This window comes from Eleutherodactylus coqui, chromosome 3 (genome assembly GCF_035609145.1).
Source record: "Eleutherodactylus coqui strain aEleCoq1 chromosome 3, aEleCoq1.hap1, whole genome shotgun sequence".
NCBI classification, from domain to species: Eukaryota; Metazoa; Chordata; class Amphibia; order Anura; family Eleutherodactylidae; genus Eleutherodactylus; species Eleutherodactylus coqui.
The window spans coordinates 138,454,460-138,475,745 of record NC_089839.1 but is presented as its reverse complement, the minus strand read 5'-3'; the positions used below and the strand labels follow the sequence as shown (position 1 = coordinate 138,475,745).

Sequence of the window (21,286 nt, the reverse complement as noted above, 5' to 3'; positions counted from 1 at the left end):
CTTTTGGCTGCTAGAGTTAGTGGCCGAGACACGTAATGGGGGGCTGCCATTATCAAGGCGATAACCTCGCTTTTAGGAATAGTGGATCTTGTCCTAGTAGTCACTTTTTGTTTTGATTATATGATATTTTACTCCATTCCACAGTCTGCCCCCTGTATGAACAAAACCTTACATTGTCTTGGGCGTGCTGCGTCTTAACCCCTTAGTGACCACACCATAGTGTTTTTACGTCCTGCTTTAGTGGGCTTTAATCCCCAGGGCCATAAAAACACACTTTCTCTGGAGATTAAAGCCCTACAGGCTGTGGATGTGACAGCTTCATGCTGTTGGTTACCAGAGGCAGCTGACAACCTGGAGCTGTCATGGGGGGGCCGGGATATCTGACTCATGGTAATACGATCGGCGCTATCCAATGGATAACGCCGATCGCATGAATGTAAATACAAACTTTTAAAAAGTTAGATTTTCAACTCCCCTCCTAGATTGGATCCATGAGGGCAGCTGAAAATACTCACCCCCATCCTCCGCGATGTCCCACAGCAATCTGGTTCTTCAGGACCTGATGTCGGTCTTCTGCGCATGCGCACCAGACGTCATTACGTCAGCCGCATGCTCAGAAGGCTGGGAGGCCTGGGAAATTTGAAATCTCCTAGCTGGAGATATCACCGGGGACCACGGTGGCCGGTCCCTGGGCCCGTGATTGCCGCTATCCAATGGATAATGGTGATCATGGAAAAGTGAAAAAAAAAAGGCAAAAAAAGTTAACGTTTCTCCTCCCCTCATGGATTGGATCCATGAGGACAGCTGAAAATACTCACCACCATCCTCTGTGCTGTCCCGCGGCGATCTGGACCTGCTGCGTGTCTTTTGCGCATGCACCAATGTGACATGCATGTGCAAAAGGCCGGAGAGCCCAGCAAATTTAAAATCTCCCTGCACCCAGCTGTCAGAGATAGCCGGGAGGGAGATGTCACCGGGGACTGCTGTATGTGGTTTCCGGTCACGTGATCGCCGTTATCCACTGGATAACAGTGATCATGTAAAGTTAAAGAGTTTAAAAGTTCAAGTTTCATCACCCCTTATGGATCATATCCGAGAGGGGAGATGAAATGACATACCTAAGGTCCCCAGATTTGTCCTCTGATCAGATTTTAATCCGCGGACCTTTCTCAGCTTTGGCACATGCGCCCTTCAGCAAAAAGGCAAACGCATGCGCAAAAGTCAAGAATTGTTTGGTAAATTTAAAATCTCCCTTTTCCTGGCTACCGAAGGTAGCCAAGAGCCTGGAGACTTCAGGGGGTGCCACGGTGTGCGGTTCCTGGTCACGTGATCGTTATCCAATGGAAAATGGCGATCACGTAAAAGTAAAAAAACAAAGTTGAAGATTCATCTCCCTCATTGATGTGATTGTTGATAGGAGATAAAACTTCTTACCAAAGGCTTCCGTATTTGAACCCCGACGCAATCCTCCTCCACGGACCTTCCCCTGCTTGCCAAAAGTCATGAAGGGAAGTGTCCTGAATATGCTGATAGATCACAGCAAACCCATAAAAATGACTGAAGTCTTCACTCACATAGGTGCGCTACTGATGTCATTGTATCTTCATAGAGTCAATTAGTGGCTCACCAACTTTCTATACATGACATCTCAACAAATAGCATTAGAAAATCAAAGACTACTTTTGATTTCTATATGACATGAGCCCTAAAGACCAAGTGAAATTTCATATTACTTAAATGGAAAACTAGTGATTGTCATAGTTGAACACTACTATGCTGCCCACTGTGATGTTGAAGAAAGTGCACGTTCATTATCAGTAGTGGGAAGGTAAAATGAAAATGAAAATCTTCTGATTGTATAAGTACTATTTCATGTGATATGTAAATAAGAGAGATGGAATAAATCCTCCACAGCGCCACCTATTGGAAAGTAGTATTCCTTCAAGCCAAAGTTAGACTCTTTATACAAGCCTTGTAACAATGACTGGAAATTGAAAGCAAAGTCAGACTCCATGCACAGACAGCTTTTAGGGTATTTGCCCTTCATCAGTGTACAGTAGGAGTCTGGCTTTGCTAGTGAGAGGCCTGGGACGGGGGTCAGAAACCCTATCTTTTCTCCTTAGGGAGAACACCTAGACAGTGAGTGAGGAGACTCAAAAGGCCATTCATACTCCTCTGGGTAATATGCAAATAAAGGAGATGGAATAATACAGTGCCACCAGCAAAGCCAGACTCCTACTGCACACTGATGAAGGGCAAATACCCTCAAACAGCTGTCTGAGCATTGAGTCTGGCTTTGCTTTCAATTGCCAGTCATTGCTATAAGGCTTGTATAAAGAATATAATTTTAGCTTGAAGGAATGCTGCCTTCCAATAGGTGGCACTGTGGAGGTGTTATTCAAATTTGCATATTACCGAGAGGATCAAGAATGGCCATTTGAGTCTCCTCCATCACCGTCCATGTGCTCTCCCTAAGGAGAAAAGATAGCACTTCTGATTTCATGTGATGTCTCATTTGCAGACAGCTAACTATACTAGTATTGTGGCAACTGTTCACAAATCCTTAGTATAAGCATATAGATGAATTTTTGCGCAATGCCCAGTCAAGATAAATATAGTCTTACATTAAAGGTGATCTGTCCCCAGATAAACTTCACTGTATTAGAGCACTTAGAAGATCCCTTAAAGAAGTTTTCCGGGCAAATACTATAAATGACCTACGCTTGGGATAGGTCATGAATAATTGATCGGTTGGGGTATGCTGTTCCGGATCCCAGGCACCAGCTATCAGCACCACAACACATGGTACAGCACTGAAGTAGACAGCTTCAACACATGTAGTGGCCAGCGCCACTAATTGCTGACGCAACTCTGATTGATTTCAACAGCTGATTGGCCGGAATCCTGAGCGACAAAACCCAACTGATCAACTATCACGAAAATAGGTCATCAACAGTATTTGCTAGGAAATCTGGGAAAAAAGTTTAATATACAGTTATTGACAATAAAAATAATGCACCCAGATAGAAATGTTGGATTGCTGCAAAACTCAGCATGTAACTATGTCTCAGGTAGCTATGTAAATGATTAGAGTTGTAGAAACCCCATTGACATGCATGAGAAGATGATAACTGTAGACTCTGATGCAGATTTTGGCAAAAGTCTGTGTCAAATCTGACAAGTGAGAACACAGCTTGTCTGGTGATATTACTAACTCTCCGGAGTCACTGGGGGCAGAACAGGGTATAACGGATTGTCATAGAGCTCCTCTAACATGGAAGCACAGAACCAATGTTGGAAACAACGCTGAGTGCTCTAAAAGAAGAATATATGTCCATGTGCCTTAATGAGTTCTTATAAGCACAATGCATGAAATGACAGTAAAATAGCTGTCATTGGTTGCAAAATAATTGGTTTACAGTCTGTATAACTGAAGAAAATGAACAACAGACGTTCTACAGAAGGACTTCCACCGTGTTGTTTCAAAGCTAGAAAACGCTGTTTGTCAAGTGCCGTCTAATAGAGACAATGTCCCAACACAGCAGAGAGCCGCAGGCACCGTGTACAAACATTTCTGATTATTTTTCTCTTTATTGCACACACCGGCATGTGTCCAATGTACAAACACATTATATATCACTGGTTTGGAGAAATTCCATTGCCATACTCAAGGGGTGAGAAGCTCCCTTGGAGCCCAGGCCATTGGGTATCGGAATGTGTCCCACCACCCTCAATGCTTAACAGCTGTCAGATGGACAATCATTTTATGGCACTCCTCCCCATGGTGTCCCAGGTAGCCACCCACTTTACCTACCCTTCGTTTTGGCACTTCCCTGGCTGCTCACCTGGTGAAGGTCTACTGGTTCTTTCTGGAGCAGGGTGCAAGGTCCTATTTTGTGCTGCACACGCTTCAATGATCAGTGCCCTCAATTTCCCAAACTCAGTCACTAAAGACTGCTGCAATCAAAAGAATTATAATTATTCTCATTGCCCCAACAAGATATCATTCAATGAATTATACAGTTTGTAGGATTTGCAAGCACCACCGGTGGATTCTACATTATACGCATTGTCTGCCAGGTGATTTTTATGGCATTGCAGAATGTAAATTGTGAGATTTGGGAAAAAAATCTTTGACTACTTCTGAAGGGGTTTTGACACTTTATAAAGCCCTTTCATTTTTGAGTTCAGACCACCACCAAAACCAATCTGCTACGTTACTGTAAGGGTATGTTCACACATCCATACCAAAATACTCTTACAATATGCGTCCCATTGTTTTGTAATGGGAAACAGTGTCCCTGTCGTGATGACGCGTTTTTTCCCAACTCGTATGTAAAACACTTTTTTCATTTTCTGCACTGGATTTTCGCTTTGCGATCATTGAGACTTCAAAATACACGTTGCCAGGTTTGAATGCGTATTTTGACGTGTACCCACACACAAAACCTGGGAGTTCACAGGGGCACAATTTGCCGCAGATTTTTCCTGCCTTGTTAAATCTGCCTTGTGAACATAGCCTTATGGGAAGTGGATTTCTCTTTTAAGCATTAATATTTCTTTTCACTTCAACAATCCAGAAATCTGCAGTAAATACATTACAACGGCACAGTTAAAATATGGACATTTTCTTGGCGGACTGAAGTTTAACCCTGTCATAACCAGTGAAGACTTGCCAGCACATGAATACGCTCGCTTGAATCCACCAAACTATTTTGAAGCAAACACATAAGTTAATTACCGCTGACTGAACAGATTATTTTATTCTACTGTTCTATATTATAAATAGAGAGGAGAAGAAGTGACAGCTGTTCTCGCTTGGATAGAAGCCTCCTATCCCTCCGCCTTTCCTTCTGTACGGTCCTTCTGAACGTAGCACTTACCTGGCAGAAGCATCTACAGTAGCTTCAGCATTTCAGCCTAAAGATTTTAGCACATTTAAATGGGTTATCCCAATAACCGAAAAAACTCTAGGCGCTTCCAGAAATCAGAGGTACCTCCAAAAGGAACTACTCATGTTCTGCTTCTCCTCCAACAAGTGGGGACCCATAGGGACGACAAAGGGGCGGCTGCACTGTCAGGTGCTCTCGAAGGTTTTGGACCAGGTTTCAGCTCTTTAGGACCTGCCATTCTTGACATATTTGTAAAACAAAAACCAAAAAACCAGAATCCAAAAGCAAATATGAGCTGAAACCAAGCCTAAAACCTTCTGGAGTGCCCGATATACCCATGTTGGCTTCATATCAGTAGCAAAGTTTTTAACCCCACTCACAAACAGACCCGAATGAAGCCACGTAATTCTGCTATATACATTGCACTTCTGCGCTTATATGGGAGTAAAAGAGTCATCAACAACAGTTGTAAAAAGGGGTTCCCATTCCTATTATTCTCAGAATGCTGTAAAATGTCTCTACATGCTCAAGGAGTTCAGGAAGCAACAGGTACCAAGTGGAGAAGAATATACACGGATGGGAAAGCTTTGTGCAAATGTAGAGAGACAAGGATATAGAAAATGAGATGGATGAGAATGGGAAGTAGTATAGTCAGGGAGGAAGAAAAGACTCGATAACAGGGATAATGTGCCAATCTGCTGTGCTCCTTTTTTAATTGTATATTTATTAAGGTTTTTTATACATGACAACATGCGTAGACATGACACACTATATCATGTATATGAAAGAGAGGCATGAGATCACAAACAATATATGAAGGCAATATGTAAATCCAAACTTGTAGTTAAAGAACAACAACATGAAACATAAAATGTAACACAGGCAGCGTCAGCAGTAGTTAAAGACGTACTCAAGCTGAAGACACACCCGTTTAATGATGACAGGTTTCCTGAGGTCTGGCCATAGAATGAACACACTAAGGGCGCCTTCCCGCTGCCGATAATATCGTGTGAGATTTGTGCACTGCGAGATGCACAAGTATGATACCCATTCTTTTGAATGGGTTCATTCACATTTGCAATGTTTCCCTGCATGGCACTGCATTGCGATGAAATGAGGGGAAACAAATCACAGCTTGTCCAATGTTTTAGCAATATCGCCCATTGTTTTCACTGTGATGAGGAGGGACTCCCCGCGGGGATGAAGAAATCACCTGCCGCAGCTGTCACAGCAGTGGCAGAGGATTCTTCCAGCGATCTTCTCCCATTTATTTAAATGGGGTTGGCTATGCTGCCACCAGCTCCATTGAAATCAATGGGAGAAAATCGCTATCCTCTTGACTGTTCATTCGACTGTGACAGCCGCGGCAGGAGATTCCTTTAGCCCTACTGTGACGCGAGGCTGTTTACTTGTGAAATGCCTCACATCCAGAGCTTTTTAGGATTGTAATATCGGGCTGTGAATCACGGACTAATATCACTCTCACCAGTGTGCAAGAGCCCTAATAGTGGGAATTAAACCTTCCAGGAGAATCCTCTCTCCAAGTCTTTTGGGGGGTAGTGGAAGGCAGCTCAGGAGATTGTTAGACATATAAGATGAAAGCATACTATAGATCAGCAGAACAAACAACATTTAAAGTGTCTTAGAAACCAAAAAATACTCAGAACATTAAGATCTTAGTCTGCAGCGTTGGAGTCCAAAAGTGGATGTCTTATTTGCAAAGCGACCTGGCTGACAGGAGACAAGTGCCTAGCTCCTGAGACTCCAAGGTAAAGGCCCCTTTACATGCAAAGATATTGCTCAAAGTGCCGAAAGATTGAAAGATTTAGCAATGGTTTTGCATAAAATGATGTACACCCACAGATCACTCCATTTCCCTCATTAGCTAAAGGCCCATTTAGACAGGCCGAATATCAGGCAAACGATGCCTGACACTCGTCCCCGCACATACTCGCTCTCATGCTGCTGCACGGGAGTTAGTATTGCTCGCCCACAGCAGGGAGGCTGCAAGAGATATCTCTCCTCTTGCTCCCCTGACGCTCTTCATTGATTTAACATAACAGCCGTTCAGTGCTGAACGGCTGCTATTTACACTGCTATGCTGCATAAACGATGGACGATGAGCTCAACGCTAATCGTTCACTGCAAATAGCAGCCGTTCAGTATTGAATGGCCGCTATGTTAAGTCAATGGAGAGGGGTGGGGGAACGCTAGGTGGGAAATCTCCTACAGCCGTCTGCGCCCTCCTGCTGGACGCTCAGTGAGCGAGCCAGCGATACTAGCTCCTGCACGAGAGCAAGTGTATGCGGGGATGAGTGTCGGCCATCGTTTGCCTGACATTCGTCCCATCTAAATGGGCCCTAAGTAAACTCAGTAGCAGCCCAGGTATGTGTTTACTGGGAGGGATTCTCTGCCCAGCGGGATGCCATTGTTCTCACCTGCCATCTGTTTGCCTTACATAATGAATGAACTCACTGTGTATGCAAGGTAAACAAATCCATTGTGGAGTCTTTGGAAAAACCAAGTGAAATGTGTTTAAATGAATGCATTAGCATAGTCCATCAGTGGCTTCAATGATGGATTTTGTGTGGACTGAAATCCATCATTAAAAGAAAAGTACAGAGCTGCCCGCGTTTACATGTAAAGATTATTGCTTATTTTTGGCTGTTTGAACGACTTTTGAGCGATAACCATTGCATGTAAAAGGGCCTTAAGTCGAGGAGGTAAGGCCTTCCACAAGGGCATTTCAAGCAGACAATGCAGAGAAGCAATGTCCTGGGGATTTTCACCTGTTTATATTATAATTTGGTCACTAAAGGCTTAAGAGCAGATCAAGAGATATACAGACATGAATCCTATTGAATTCAACAACTTCAGAAGACCTAGCAGCAGTTAGCATGTAATCCAACGTTTTTATTGGGCTGTAGCTTTCAAATAATGACACAAGGTCTCTCATTGAGCACATTTCCGAGTCTAGGTATGCAGAAAGCATCCTCAATGATGATCCCTTCAGTATAAAGAAGGTGTCTGAGTGGCTGTTTATTAGTACCTGTGCAATTGCTCCTCCATTTAGCAGTCTGGCTTGTCTGCATGTTTCGGATGTGGTGTCTATACCTGCCCTCTTGTATCAGTATGTATATGGCCATTCTTTGCGATTTTTTTTTTGTCTGTTTATATTTCCCTTTTCTGTAATGTTGACTTATAATATGGAACCCAATTCTAGTCTTCTTTCCCTGCCAAATAAATGTACAAACTTGTTTCTAAGGGTGCGCTTATCCATAGGTCCCAAATAAAAGGGCAAGACGTTAAATAAGTACAATAGTTATGGAAAGACTATCATTTTGATAAGGTCTGCCCAACCAATAAAAGACAAGAGTAAACTTGCCCTATGCTATCAAGTCTTTCCCAAAGGACCTGGTAAAGAGCTGCAGATTGGTCCTATATAGATTAGAAGGAGATCTTGTGATTTGAATCCCAATGTATGTGAGAGAGTGAGATTGCCAATGTAAGGGGACATTTGGTATCCACGTGGGTCGAGATGGTCCCGTCAAAAGCAATGCCTCCAATTTATTTATATGGATCCTAAAACCCAACAATGTTCCTTTTTCCTCTACTTTACCAAATAACATACCCAAGGTATCCCGACGTCCAGAGACAAAAAAATAATAGCTCATCGGTAAAGCCCACAGTCTTCAATCCATGTCTTCCAAACTGGATACCCTGGAAAGGTCACCAGCTCTGTAAATATCAATTAGGGCTCCTACACACTGGTGAGAGCGATATCAGGATGCGAATGATGCCCCGATATTGCTCTCGCAATCCTTCTGAAGCCCTGGATGCGAAGTGTTGTCGCAGGGAAACAGACTCACATCCCAGCAGGGCCAAAGGAATCTCCTGCTGTGTTGTGACAGCCACAGCAGGAGATAATGGAGCCGCTGGCAGCAGTGGCAGGGCACTCCCCATGGAGAGGATGTAAAAAAAAAAAATGTATATATATATATATATATTTTTTTTTTAATGCATCACCTTGGAAGCGCAGTCAACTCTGGCGCGTCTTCTAGCAGGTCCCCGATGCTCTTTTTCTGCTTCTCTTCTGGCCAGGGATTTAAAAATCCCTGCCTCTTGAAAGCGCTGCCTCTGATTGGATGAGTGCTGTGACCAATCAGAGGAGGGGCCAGCTGTCATTGAATAATTTTTTTAAAATTTTACTCTTAGAATTTTTTAAAAGCTTTTCAGTTCATTATATGGTACAATAAATAGCACCATAGAAAAATACAACTCATCCCTCAAAAAACAAGCCCTCATCCAGCTACGTCGATGGATAAATAAAAGGAGTTACGATTTTTTGAAAGGGGGGCCAAAAAAACGAAAATGGGAAAAAAAAGGGCTGCGTCCTTAAGAGGTTTACAGATCAACTCAGCTGGAGGTAACATGCGGCTGCAGCATTTTATTTAATGCATATTTTGAAATATTTCTTGCTTGTCACAAAATTACGTGAAGATGGACCCTGCTGTCAACCACCAGTCAGCACAACTGCAACTGCAGGTTGTCTGCCTTCAGAAAATATATAGGGTTTAGGGATGCACTTCCTTTTTAACGTGAGTAATTCCTATATTTTATAGGTTATTACTTTTTTAATTTCCAGCTTAAAAGCATACTTTCGGCCCTTCTTTTTCTGGTGATTTTATGAACATATGTGTTTAGGCCTAAAGGCCCATTTAGACACAATTATTATCGCTTAAAATTTGCTCAAAAGCCATCTTTTGAGCGATAATTGTTGTGTGTAACTGCACTTACATCGTGCAGTTTTCATTACCCCGTCGCTCATCGTCGTCTTTCAGCATACTGAAAGACGACAATAAGCCTTATCAGGGATTCACAGCGGGATACAGCTGATACTATTGTTTCCCTGATAACAGGCTGGGTATGAAGAACAGAGCGGTCCAGGTTTGTTCTCCATACCTGGCACGGAGCCCTCGGCTGTATAAAAGCTGGGCCCTCCGTGCAGAAAACAGCTGGATGCAGAAGGCAAGTGGGACACCCCGCTTGTCTTCTGCATCCTCAGCTCCGAACGCTTGGCTGTATGACAGCCGGGCAACTCGGAGCGGGGAACAGCTGGATGCAGAAGACAAGTGGGGGCACCCTGCTCGTCTTCTGCATCCTCCCCTCCGAGCGCGGGAACAGCTGGATGCAGAAGACAAACGGGGACACCCCGCTTGTCTTCTGCAGCCTCCGCTGGCAGCGCAAGGTGATCGCTCATCTTGAGCAATCATCTTGCGCTGTAAATGACACGATGATCGCTCAAAAGTCGCCTGAGCGCCATCTTTTGAGCGATTATCGCTGTGTGTAAATGGGCCTTTAGTGTTATACATGAACTCTGCACATATTAAAATTCTATTTTTATGAGGTATTGTGCATCTACTCTTCTACTTTGGTCACGCTTCTAGCCACTAATATTAATTTTTAAGCATTTTTATTAGAAAATACACTTTGATGCAAAAGATGCTAGTATGTTTAAAGAGCTGATTGGATTTTGACAATGGCAGGTGTTTACTTTCAGAAAATAACCATGTAGATATAGCGGTTTAATGTGATTTTTTATTTTAATTTAGACTTTATTTGTACATGTCAAAAGCGTGCTATTAGGCTGGATACTATAATTAGCGATACTTGAATTTTGGTTGTGCACATCTGAGAGGAAACATTGCCTCAAGTTTGTGGGATGACTAGTAATGTATAAGAAAGTACTATGGAATATTCAGTGGGTTTTTGTAGTATTGAATATCTGCATACCCACATAAAGCAGTAAAAACTGCCAATTACCAGTAGTCCTGCTCTAATATGTAACACAGCTTGCACTACATTATTCTCAAAAATATACCTTGTTGATACGAACCTACAGGGTGTTTAATGTGCAAACATCCAGGCCGGGGGTGCTCTCATTAGCTTATATGACTTGTTTTTGCTTCGCAGTGTTCTTGTTTAGAATGTTTGTTACTTAAGATATTAAAGTTAAATATTCGCCACTATGAATTCAATCGTAAAGAACAGACCGGGCTACTATAAAAGAAAAATGAACTGTGATCAGCTCCTGCCTAACAGGAATGAATTTGGTTAGAAATAGGAGAAAACCAATGTGGCTCAATAAAAATGTAAAGGGGGCAATAAACAGCAAAAAGAAAGCATTTAAAACAAGAATGCAGCGAAGAAGTACTAAAAACCTATAATGAAAAAAATAAAAATGTGAAAATCAGATAAAAGCAGCAAAGATGGAGACAGAGAGACTTATTGCCGAAGAGCATAAAACTAACCCTAAACTGTTCTTCAACTATATAAATAGTAAAAAGATTAATGCTAAAAGTATTGGCTCTTTAATAAATAATATGAAAATTGTAGAGGGTAATGAGGAGAAAGCAAATCTATTACATAGGTTTTTCTCCTGTGTATTCAGAGAGGAAAATGAAATGTCAGATGAGATGCAGAGAGATAATGTAAACTCTCCACTAAATGTCACCAGTTTAACCCAGGAAGAAGTGCAGAGCCATCTTAGAAAGATTACAGCAGACAAATTGACGGGTCCCGATGGCAAACACCCCCGGGTTTTAAGGGAATTAAGTAAGGCCGCCTGCAGATGGCCAGGTTGGATTCCGCTGTGAGAATTCTCCTCTCTGTGATGTGCCGGCTGCCACCCAAACGGCGCATGCTCAGAGCGGAGCCGGCTTGTCGGGAGTAACATTTCTGTGCGGGCCTCTGCGAGACCCGCACAGAAATAGAGCATGTCGTGACTTGTTTTCCGCGTGTGTTTTCACGCGGACAAATCGCGTCCGTCTGCATAGGATTGCGTTTTGCGTTGCGCTTTGAAATTCAATGCTATGCAGGCGGGCAAGGGCGGAAATTCTGCGGGAAATCCCGCAGCGGAATTTCCACACGTGTGCAGGGGGCCTAATGTGATACACAGACCCTTGTTTTTTATATTTAATGACTCTATAGTGACAGGGTCTGTTCCACTGGATTGGCACATAGCCAATGTGGTGCAGATATTCAAAAAGGGGTCAAAAAGTGAACCTAGAAACTACAGACCGGTAAGTCTTACTTCTATTGTGGGTAAAATGTTTGAAGGGTTTCTAAGAGATGCTATCCTGAAGTACCTCAAGAAAAATAGCTGTATAAGGGTGACTACCCACTACCGTTTTTTTTTTCCCACTGCAAATTCGCAGCGTTTTTTTCTTCCAACTATCAATGGGACTTGCTAATGTTAAAATCGCAATTTAGCAGTGAATTGCGATTTTTGTGCGTTGCGATTTTAACATTAGAAAGTCACATTGATAGTTGGAAGAAAAAAACGCTGCAAATTCCCAGCGGAAAAAAAACGCTAGTGGGCAGTCACCCTAAGGCCTTAGTCAGACGGGCGTTTTTTTGCGCGATTTGCGCATGCGTCCGGCGATTTTTTAAAACCATTGCTTTGCAATGGTATCGGACATGAGCGCTTTTTATGCGCTCGTCCGATAAATTATAGAACAGAAATCGCAGATCGCACCTATCTGCGATCTGCGATTCCTGTTCTCTTCTCTATATGCGCTCAATGGGGCCGGCGGCAGCAGGGCCGACCCCATTGAGAACATATAGAAGACAAATCATTCTTCTCTGCCACAGCTGTAACAGCTGTGGCAGAGAAGAACGATGTTTGCCCATTGAATTCAATGGAGCCGGCAATACAGCGGCTCCATTGAAAGCAATGCGCTGCGGGCGAGTGTGGGATGAATTGTCGGGAAGGGCTTAAATATATAAGCCCTTCCCTGCAATTCATCCAGAAAAGTGTTAAAATAAAAAAATATACATACTCACCTGCTCCCGGCAGCCGGAGTTCCACGCGGCCGGCCTGCAGTGGGTGTGAAGGGGGTGTGAGTCAGACCTGCCCCCTGATTGGCTCAGCGCTGAGGTCATTGGGTCATCATAGTGGGGTACCGTAGGAGGCAGTACTGGAGGGGTACCCTAAATAGTGGGGTACCACAGGGGTTAGTTCCTTTTAATAAATTTATTAATGACCTGATAGAAGGATTGTGCAGTAGAATATCAATATTTGCAGATGATACAAAACTATGTAAAGGGGCTCCGGCGCATCTTTTTTTCCCATGCCGGGGCTGCTCTAAAAATCCCAACCTCCAGAAAGTGCTCAGCCAATTACTGAATTTAACAGCGGCTTAAGGTGATGTATATGTATTTTTTACACCAGCTAGGGATTATTTTCAGGGAAGGGCTTATATTTCAAGCCCTTTCCTGAAAATCACTGTGGGGGTTGCCTGCATCACATTGCTTTTAATGGGGACACCTGCAGTAGCACCGGCTCTATTGAAAGCAATCGGCATGGTGCTTCGGTCACATGCATCTTTTACATGCGTGGAGCAGGTCTGACTGAGCCCTCAATGGGAAATCGTTGGGTAACACTAACATGGAAAAGGACTTGGTGATTTCAGTTAACTGTAAGCTTACCTGGAGCAACCAGTGTCAGGCAGTTGGGGGTCGTCTTATACACCGGAAAATACGTTATGTATAGATATATCAGAGATCAATACAGAGATCTCTTCCATCATGTGTTTCTACCCAGGACTGTAACAAGGTGGCGCTCTAATAACCATGTATAAATATATCGGGGGTCAGTACAGAGATGTCTCCCATCATCTATTATACCCAGGCCTGTAACAAGGGGGCGCTCTAATAACTATGTACAGATATATCAGAGGTCGTGAACACTTTTGAGCGATACAATATTTATATGTTATAATCACTAATAACTTCAGAAGTGTCATTGATTTAGGGATTATTCTGATTGCCCGATCGGAGTTGGGAAGGAATTTTTTACCTTAAATGGGGAAAATTGTCTTCTACCTCATAGTTTTTTTTATCTTCACCTTAACATTGGAGGGTAATAGGCAGAACTTGATGGACATGGGTCTTTTTCGGCCTTATATACTGTGTTACATACATACTATGTTAACCCTTTCCAATCCAATTTGTAGTCTGCTTTCCTATGGGCTTACTCTTTTTCTGCCGCTATACAACGGCGCTATTTGCTGGTTAAAGCCAGTACTGCATGAGGTGACACGTTGGATAGGCTCCAACAGCAGAGAGGCTGGCAAAATACAGTAAGAGAACCCCGACAGACGTCTTCCAACATCGTAGCTGTACAGCCTTAAATCATAATGTCTTCAGAGGTCAGACAGTGGATTGGAAAGGGTTAATAGGCACTTTCAACGTTTTAAAGAAACCAGAGTATTACTGATATAGCCTAAATACCTGTGTGTTTTTTAAGCATAAGTCTAAGTTTGTATGACTAAGATACAAATGTTCTATGATTGAGCCATCTGATGAACAGAAACCACTTGTCCCTCCGCTACAGGTCTTTTCCCTTTGCATGAACAACCATTATTTTACAATTTCCTGTTCCTGTATATTTTCATTTATGGTCTTAAGCAAAGAATACGTACAACTACTTTGTCCAAATGACACCCACATCCAAAGTAATTTCCACTTCTGAGATATCTTGTGTATTTCTTTAACCCATTGAAAACCAACCACTGAAAATATACAGTGCTTGGTCCTGGGATTTAATTGAGGCTGATAGTATATATATGGTGCAGAAGTAAAGCTCCTGCAATCTAGCATAAGTAGGTCAGGTTCTCGGCAGCTGAAGACCTGGAGAAGACAGAAGCCGTTTTTAACAGCTTCTGCCTTCTCTTTTATCGCTATGGAACTACGGTTATGCTGGGGCTCATATGGATACTGCAGCTACAGTGGAAAAGTGTGAGTTTAAACAAATACAGTGTACATGTCCCCCGAGGTTTAGTTAAAAATCTTTCAGAATAAAATTAAAAATATGTGAGAAAAAATGACCCAGTACCGATGCCAGCATAAACCATCGCCATAGGCGCCATGTAATCGGAGTTTATACAAATCATACATCAATCGTCTGAAACAAAATAAGGAACCCACTCCTGTACGTTATTTTAACGTAAATATAATAATTTAACTAGATATAGAACTATAAATTGGAAAAAAACATTTTTTTGCTGTTTGTACACATTACTCCAAAGAAAATAAAAAAATGGAAAGAAAATCTATGAAAAAGGTATTAAAATATGGTTCTACAAGTAACAGAAAAAAAAACCACAGCAACAATAATTTTGGCAGGTCCAAAAAAAAATTTGTGCCATAAAACCACCCCATGGGTAAAATCTCTAAAAAGTATCTGGTCCTTTAGGACTGAAACATTCTGGTCTTTAAGGGGTTAAAGAGAATATGTCATCTATAGTTTTTTACTATTTAAACCACATAGAGAAACACTTTTTTTATTTTCTAATCTGCTTTTATTTTCTGATTAAATAATTCTTTATTCTGTTGTCTGTACATGACTATGGGGGCAGCCATCTTGTCTGCACATGTCTATGGAAGTGGCCATCTTTCCGGAGCTACATTTAACAGTGTTGGGAGAAATGCTTTACAGCAGGTTAATGGAAGACTGGTCTAGACATGCTCTGTGACCTGTACAGAGGTAATTTTGCAGGGAGGGGAGTAGATAGTCCCAGCTGATCACCTCTTGTGAATGGTGGATCCTGTTCTATATATATATATATATATATATATATATATAATATATATATATATATATATATATATATATGTCACCTGTCTGATACCAATGAGATGACTACAGCAGAGTTTTCTCTACAGATCATGAAGTATCAACCTATTAGAATTACTAGCCGTTGTGCAGGGAGGAGGAGGTGAGCTGTGACATCACATATTGGTGATAGTGGTGGATCCTGTGTTATTTATATATAAGTTTCACCTCTCTGTGCAATCCTGCCTGTGATGTTCCTGAGATGACTGCTGCAAAGTTTCCGTCTACAAATCAGGAAGTGTCAATTTATTAGGCTCTGTGGTGAGTGTGAAAAATTTTAGTATTTTCTTAAAATATAGAGTGTGACTGAAAATGTCAAAAAAACAAAAATCACCAAAATTCTTTAAAAAATATGCTTAACACAAAATGTGACACTTTCCCTTTAAGGATAGCTTGGTGTTTGAAAATAAAGAAATACAAAGTATGGAATTCTATAAGTGAGTAGACCGTCATAATAGCGCCCTCAGGACACAAGCTTTGTTTTTAGTTGCAACACTAAACAAATCTTCTGTACATTTACCTTAAGTTTAAACTGTACTCATCTTACAAGAAGAGTTCTGAGGATTAAAGGCCCCTCCTATGAACGCTCCTGATAAAACAGGTTTTGAGCGGAACTACTACTCCGGGGTAAATAGTGACTATATTACAGTCAACTGAGGAACAAACCCAGATAGCCACTCTAAAGTATACCTACTTCTGATTGCAGGAGCTTTGAACGGGTGACCGAGTCGGGCGATTTTGTAGCGTTGCTACAATGCTACAAATTGCATGTATGTGAAGCCCATAATTTCCTATGGGTTATTTCACACATGCGATATTTTGTAGCATGCGACAACCCGACACAAAAACCTTGCGGGTCCCACGATATACACACGACTTTTGAGGTTTTGTAGCCCATGTTTCCATATGGAGCCTTCCTCTCTGTTGCATCGCATGAAAACGCAGTTTTCATGTGGTGTGACGCAGCTTTGATAGTAGGAAATCCTACTGTCAAAGCTATAATCTAAGCCATTGCTGCAGAAAAAAAACAAAAAAAACAACACATACATCACCTTACAAGCACTCTTTCACGTGGCAGCAGATTCTTTCGGGTGCCAGCATTGTTTCTCTTCATCTCTTCTGGCAGGGGATTGAAAAATCCCTACCTCCTGGAAGCGTTTGCTGTGATTGGCTGACGCTTGGCCAATCACAACCAGCGCTCGATGAATGGCTGTGATTGAACAAATCACAGTCATTCATCGAGTACTGGCTGTGATTGGCTAAGCATCAGCCAAACACAGACAGTGCTTCCAGGAGGCGGGGATTTTTCAATTCCCGTCCAGAAGAGAAGAAGTTGATCAGTGCCGGGAACCAGGGAGAAGATGCGGTGGAGCCCGGGACAGCATGAGAGAGGTAATTTTTTTTTCTTCAGCTTTGGCTGCTTTTTCGGGGTAGGACTTTTCTATTTCAAGACCCCTCCACCACTCCCCCCCGAAAATCCTTGCATATGGTGCTACAAAGTCGCGTGACTTTGTAGTGCTACAAAATCATAGTATTGCCGCGAGAAGACGCAGCGATATCGCATGGACCAGCGATGCAATATAGCTGTGATTTTCTTGCGGTGATACCGTGTCACCTGTGTGAACGAGGCCTTAATCCCACATCGCACTTTAGCTATCGGCCAGGACCAAGTGCCGTTTATTTACTGTGCTTAAGGGGTTAAAGGATACATACTGTCCTGCATCTTTGTCGAGTTTTCCAGGAAAGTTAACAAGGCACTTTGCAGAAACATCTGCATCCAAAAACATTACATGATATTTAGCAATCAATTTCTTCTTTATGAATAGCAGAGTTTTCATCTGATGTTGGGATAACTTCCGAGATCTGGTGTTCTGACAGTACAGAGGTGAACGCATCTCCAACTTTCTTGGAAAAGTCAGCAAAGATATGGGGCAGCATGTAGGCTTTTTTTTTAATTGGACCCAATTAGTTAAAATTTTATTGGGGGCAGGGGGTGCTAGTGAGTTTTAAAATGAAAATCATAGGTAGCCTAAGATAATAGGGTCTCCAGAAGTGGGGTTCTCATGGTGATAAGTGAATAGCTGGGCCTGGCTCTCCATTCTGGCTTATAGGCATATCTGTAATCCCAAAGGGTTGGACAAACCCTGGTTGATGGATTGCCACGTGACTAGCAAATCGGCACTGGTTACCAGATATTGTAACCTGTATTGTATACATTCATCTCATCCAGTATAGAGCTAATGTCATAGACAGAATCCAGCTCTATGTTCTGGCAGAACTGGGCAAAGAGATCACAAAACGCCCGTTCTATAATGACAATGCGGTGCGCCAGTCCTGGATCAGTCGCTGTCAGTACAGGCCAATGCAGGTAGCAGGAAGCTATATACAACATTGCTCAGAATGGGCTATAAAGTGATAATCTACTGCAGTGGCTACTGGCTCAGGGGCTATATGTGGCTCACAATAGGCGCCCTAAATTATCACCATATGCTCTGGGAATTGAGAATACTGCAGACAAAGTCTAATAATCAAACAGTGCCAATATGGATAGCACAATAGTAAATGTCACACTGAACATGTCAGCAGCAAGTGTGTGATTTCCTATTTCTCCATTATTAGTACCTTTTTCTACGTTTTAGCTGAATGTAACTCCTGACAATCACTCACAGTTTAATGTGGCTCACAAGTCCCACATGCGCAGAAGACCTGTGCGGCGCGAGCACGCTGGAGCGGCCCCATTCAACAGAACAGAAGACCAGACAGCGCAAGCGCATCTAATCGAGGGAGAAGGCAGCGTTAGTCGTCGCCATGGAGACGGGGACGACAGCACCGGAGGGGTAAGTGTATAACTTCTGTATGGCCAATATTTAGTGCACGATGTATATTACAAAGTGCATTAATATGGCCATACAGAAGTGCTTTACCCCAATTGCTTTCACGGGACAACCCATTTAACTGAGAAACAGCGGTACTAGCGGCTATAGCCATAATCAGTAAAGTGCGCAAGCGAAGGCCAGATGGAGCGCAGCTCATAATTATTAAGTCAGATTCGCCGGTCCACGGGAAAGTATTCTCTTCTATTTGTGAAAAGTGAATCTCAAACCTGGCATATGTATTCACCCAATACAAACTAACAGCTGGAGAATGACCAGTAATCTCTAGTCAACACAACGTGACCAGACAGAGGCCCCTCGATATTAACACCCGGCATCAACACAATATTTAGGGGTGCATTTTTTATGTTGCAATTCCAGCAGAAATTCACACATTTCCTCACCTTTTTCTCTAAGATGACCTCCACGGGTCGGCGTTCATGACACAACAGATACTTCTGATGGAAAAGCTTCCCATCAAATGTGTTCCATGGCATCAAATCCATCATGTTAAAGGGGTAGCCACACGCACTGCTACAAGCCATCAATGTGACCAGTCCACGGAGGAAGAGAAAAGCAAGGTGAACGGCTCTGGAATCCACGTGAGGAAGCTAGAAACAGGTGGAAAAATATATTAGCACTTTATCTGTATTATTTTTGTTTGTCAAAGGCTGAAAATTCATTTATCATAGTGTGACCTGCCGATGTAAGTATACGATAAATGTGATTTCTGCTTAGAATATGTTCCAATACAGAAGCTCTGGCATTGGCATCAACTTCTTTCATCCATTTCTTTTGCACATCTCACACTTTTTACAGAAGAACAGGTGTTTTTGCTCCCAGTCATTGTACAAAAACCACAAGTGCCAACATACAGGACTTACCATAAATACATAGCAATGAATTTCTTGTAGAAATGGATTACTGTGAAATTTTATATCTTTCGGCTTTACTTTGTATAACAGGTTTAACACTATATAGCACAGGTGTCAAACATAAGGCGCGTGGGCCAAATCCAGCCCACCACCTCATTTTCTGTGGCCCGCCAGCTGTGCAGTAAATTCCCTCATCCTCCGTGCTGTTGTCAGTATGCGATCTTCTATCAGCTTGTTCTGTCTAGCGCAGACAGTAATAGAGGAGGGCTGATAGCACACTGACAATGGCCGCGGAGGAGGGAAGAAGACTGCAGAGAACATGATCTCTGGTGCTAGAAGAAGGGACGCTGAGGAGGAGCAGCTGTAGGGTGAGAGCTTGGTCAGCGCTGACCTCCTCACCGGCCCTCCCTCTGTTCATGGCTGCAGGCCTGGGAGACATCAGGGGCCCAAGAGGACTGAGAGCAGCAGGTATACCTGCCAGTGGGACCATATTGGATGCAGGTAAGTATAAATATGTGTATAAAAATGCAGAAGTGTCCTTGTGTGCATATGTATGTATGTGTATATGCGTGTGTCTATATAATATATGTATGTGCACCTGTGTGTGTGTGTGTATATATATATATGTATATATATATCTGTACGTATATATGTATATTAGTGTGTGTCTGTGCTATATGTGTAGAATAGTGTGCATAAATGTGCAGAATGGTGTGCGTCTGTGCGTATATGTGTAGAATGGTGTGCGTCTGTGCGTATATATGCATAATGGTGTGCGTCTGTGCGTATATATGTGCATAATGGTGTGCGTCTGTGCGTATATGTGCAGAATAGTGTGCGTTTGTGTATATATGTATAATTGTGTGCGCCTGCGTATATGCGTAGAATAGTGTGCGTCTATGCGTGTATGTGTAGAATAGTGTGCGTCTGTGCGTATATGTGTAGAATGGTGTGCGTCTGTGTGTATATATGTAGAATAATGTGCGTCTGTGCGTATATGTGTATTATAGTGTGCGTATATGTGTAGAATAGTGTGTGTCTGTGCGTATATGTGTAGAATAGTGTGCGTCTGTGCGTATATGTGTAGAATGGTGTGTGTCTGTGTGTATATATGTATAATAGTGTGCGTCTGTGTGTATATATGTAGAATAGTGTGCGTCTGTGCGTATACGTGTAGAACAGTGTGCGTCTGTGCGTATATGTGTAGAACAGTGTGCGTCTGTGCATATATATTTAGGATTGTGTGCGACTGTGTATACACACACATATATATATGTATGTATAATAATAGTGTGCACCTGTGTGTATATATATGTATAATAGTGTGCGCCACTGGCCATTATGGGGGACCTTATTACCAATCGGGCAACTATGGGGTTCACTTTACCTATACTGTCTTACAATTAGAAGTGGCCCTTTGAAGGCAGCCATAAGGCGGATGTGGCCCTCGGTGAAAATGAGTTTGACACCCCTACTTTATAGTATCACTGGCAGTATATAGATTACTTGTGGATCCGCATTCACTACCTCCACAATATAGTATCATGGGCAGTATATAAATGATTACTTGTGAATCCGAATACACTACCTCCACAATATAGTAATACTGGCAGTATATTGATGATTACTTGTGGATCCCCATACACTACCTCCACAATATAGTATCATGGGCAGCATATAGATGATTACTTGTGGATCCCCATACACTACCTCCACAATATAGTATCATGGTCAGTACATAGATGATTACTTGTGGATCTGCATACACTACTTACACAATATAGTAATACTGGCAGTATATAGATGATTACTTGTGGATCTGCATTCACTACCTACACAATATAGTATCATGCTCAGTATATGGATGATTACTTGTGGATCCCCATACACTAACTTCACAATATAGTATCATGGGCAGCATATAGATGATTACTTGTGGATCCCCATACACTAACTTCACAATATAGT

General features: G+C 42.4%; 1 protein-coding gene across 3 annotated transcripts in view; it reads right to left on the bottom strand.

The window, feature by feature from the left end:
- FAM120B (family with sequence similarity 120 member B) overlaps positions 1-21,286 on the bottom strand; it is a 78,458-nt gene that overhangs the window by 12,190 nt on the left and 44,982 nt on the right. For 2 of the 3 annotated variants that reach the window (XM_066596147.1, XM_066596145.1), the window contains exons 7-8: positions 18,848-19,054; positions 3,846-3,957 (exon numbers count right to left, since the gene is read on the bottom strand). In XM_066596147.1, coding sequence (XP_066452244.1) covers positions 3,846-3,957; positions 18,848-19,054 — 319 coding nt within the window. The remainder of the gene's footprint in view (positions 1-3,845; positions 3,958-18,847; positions 19,055-21,286) is intronic. The other variant, XM_066596146.1, reaches the window with a different exon arrangement.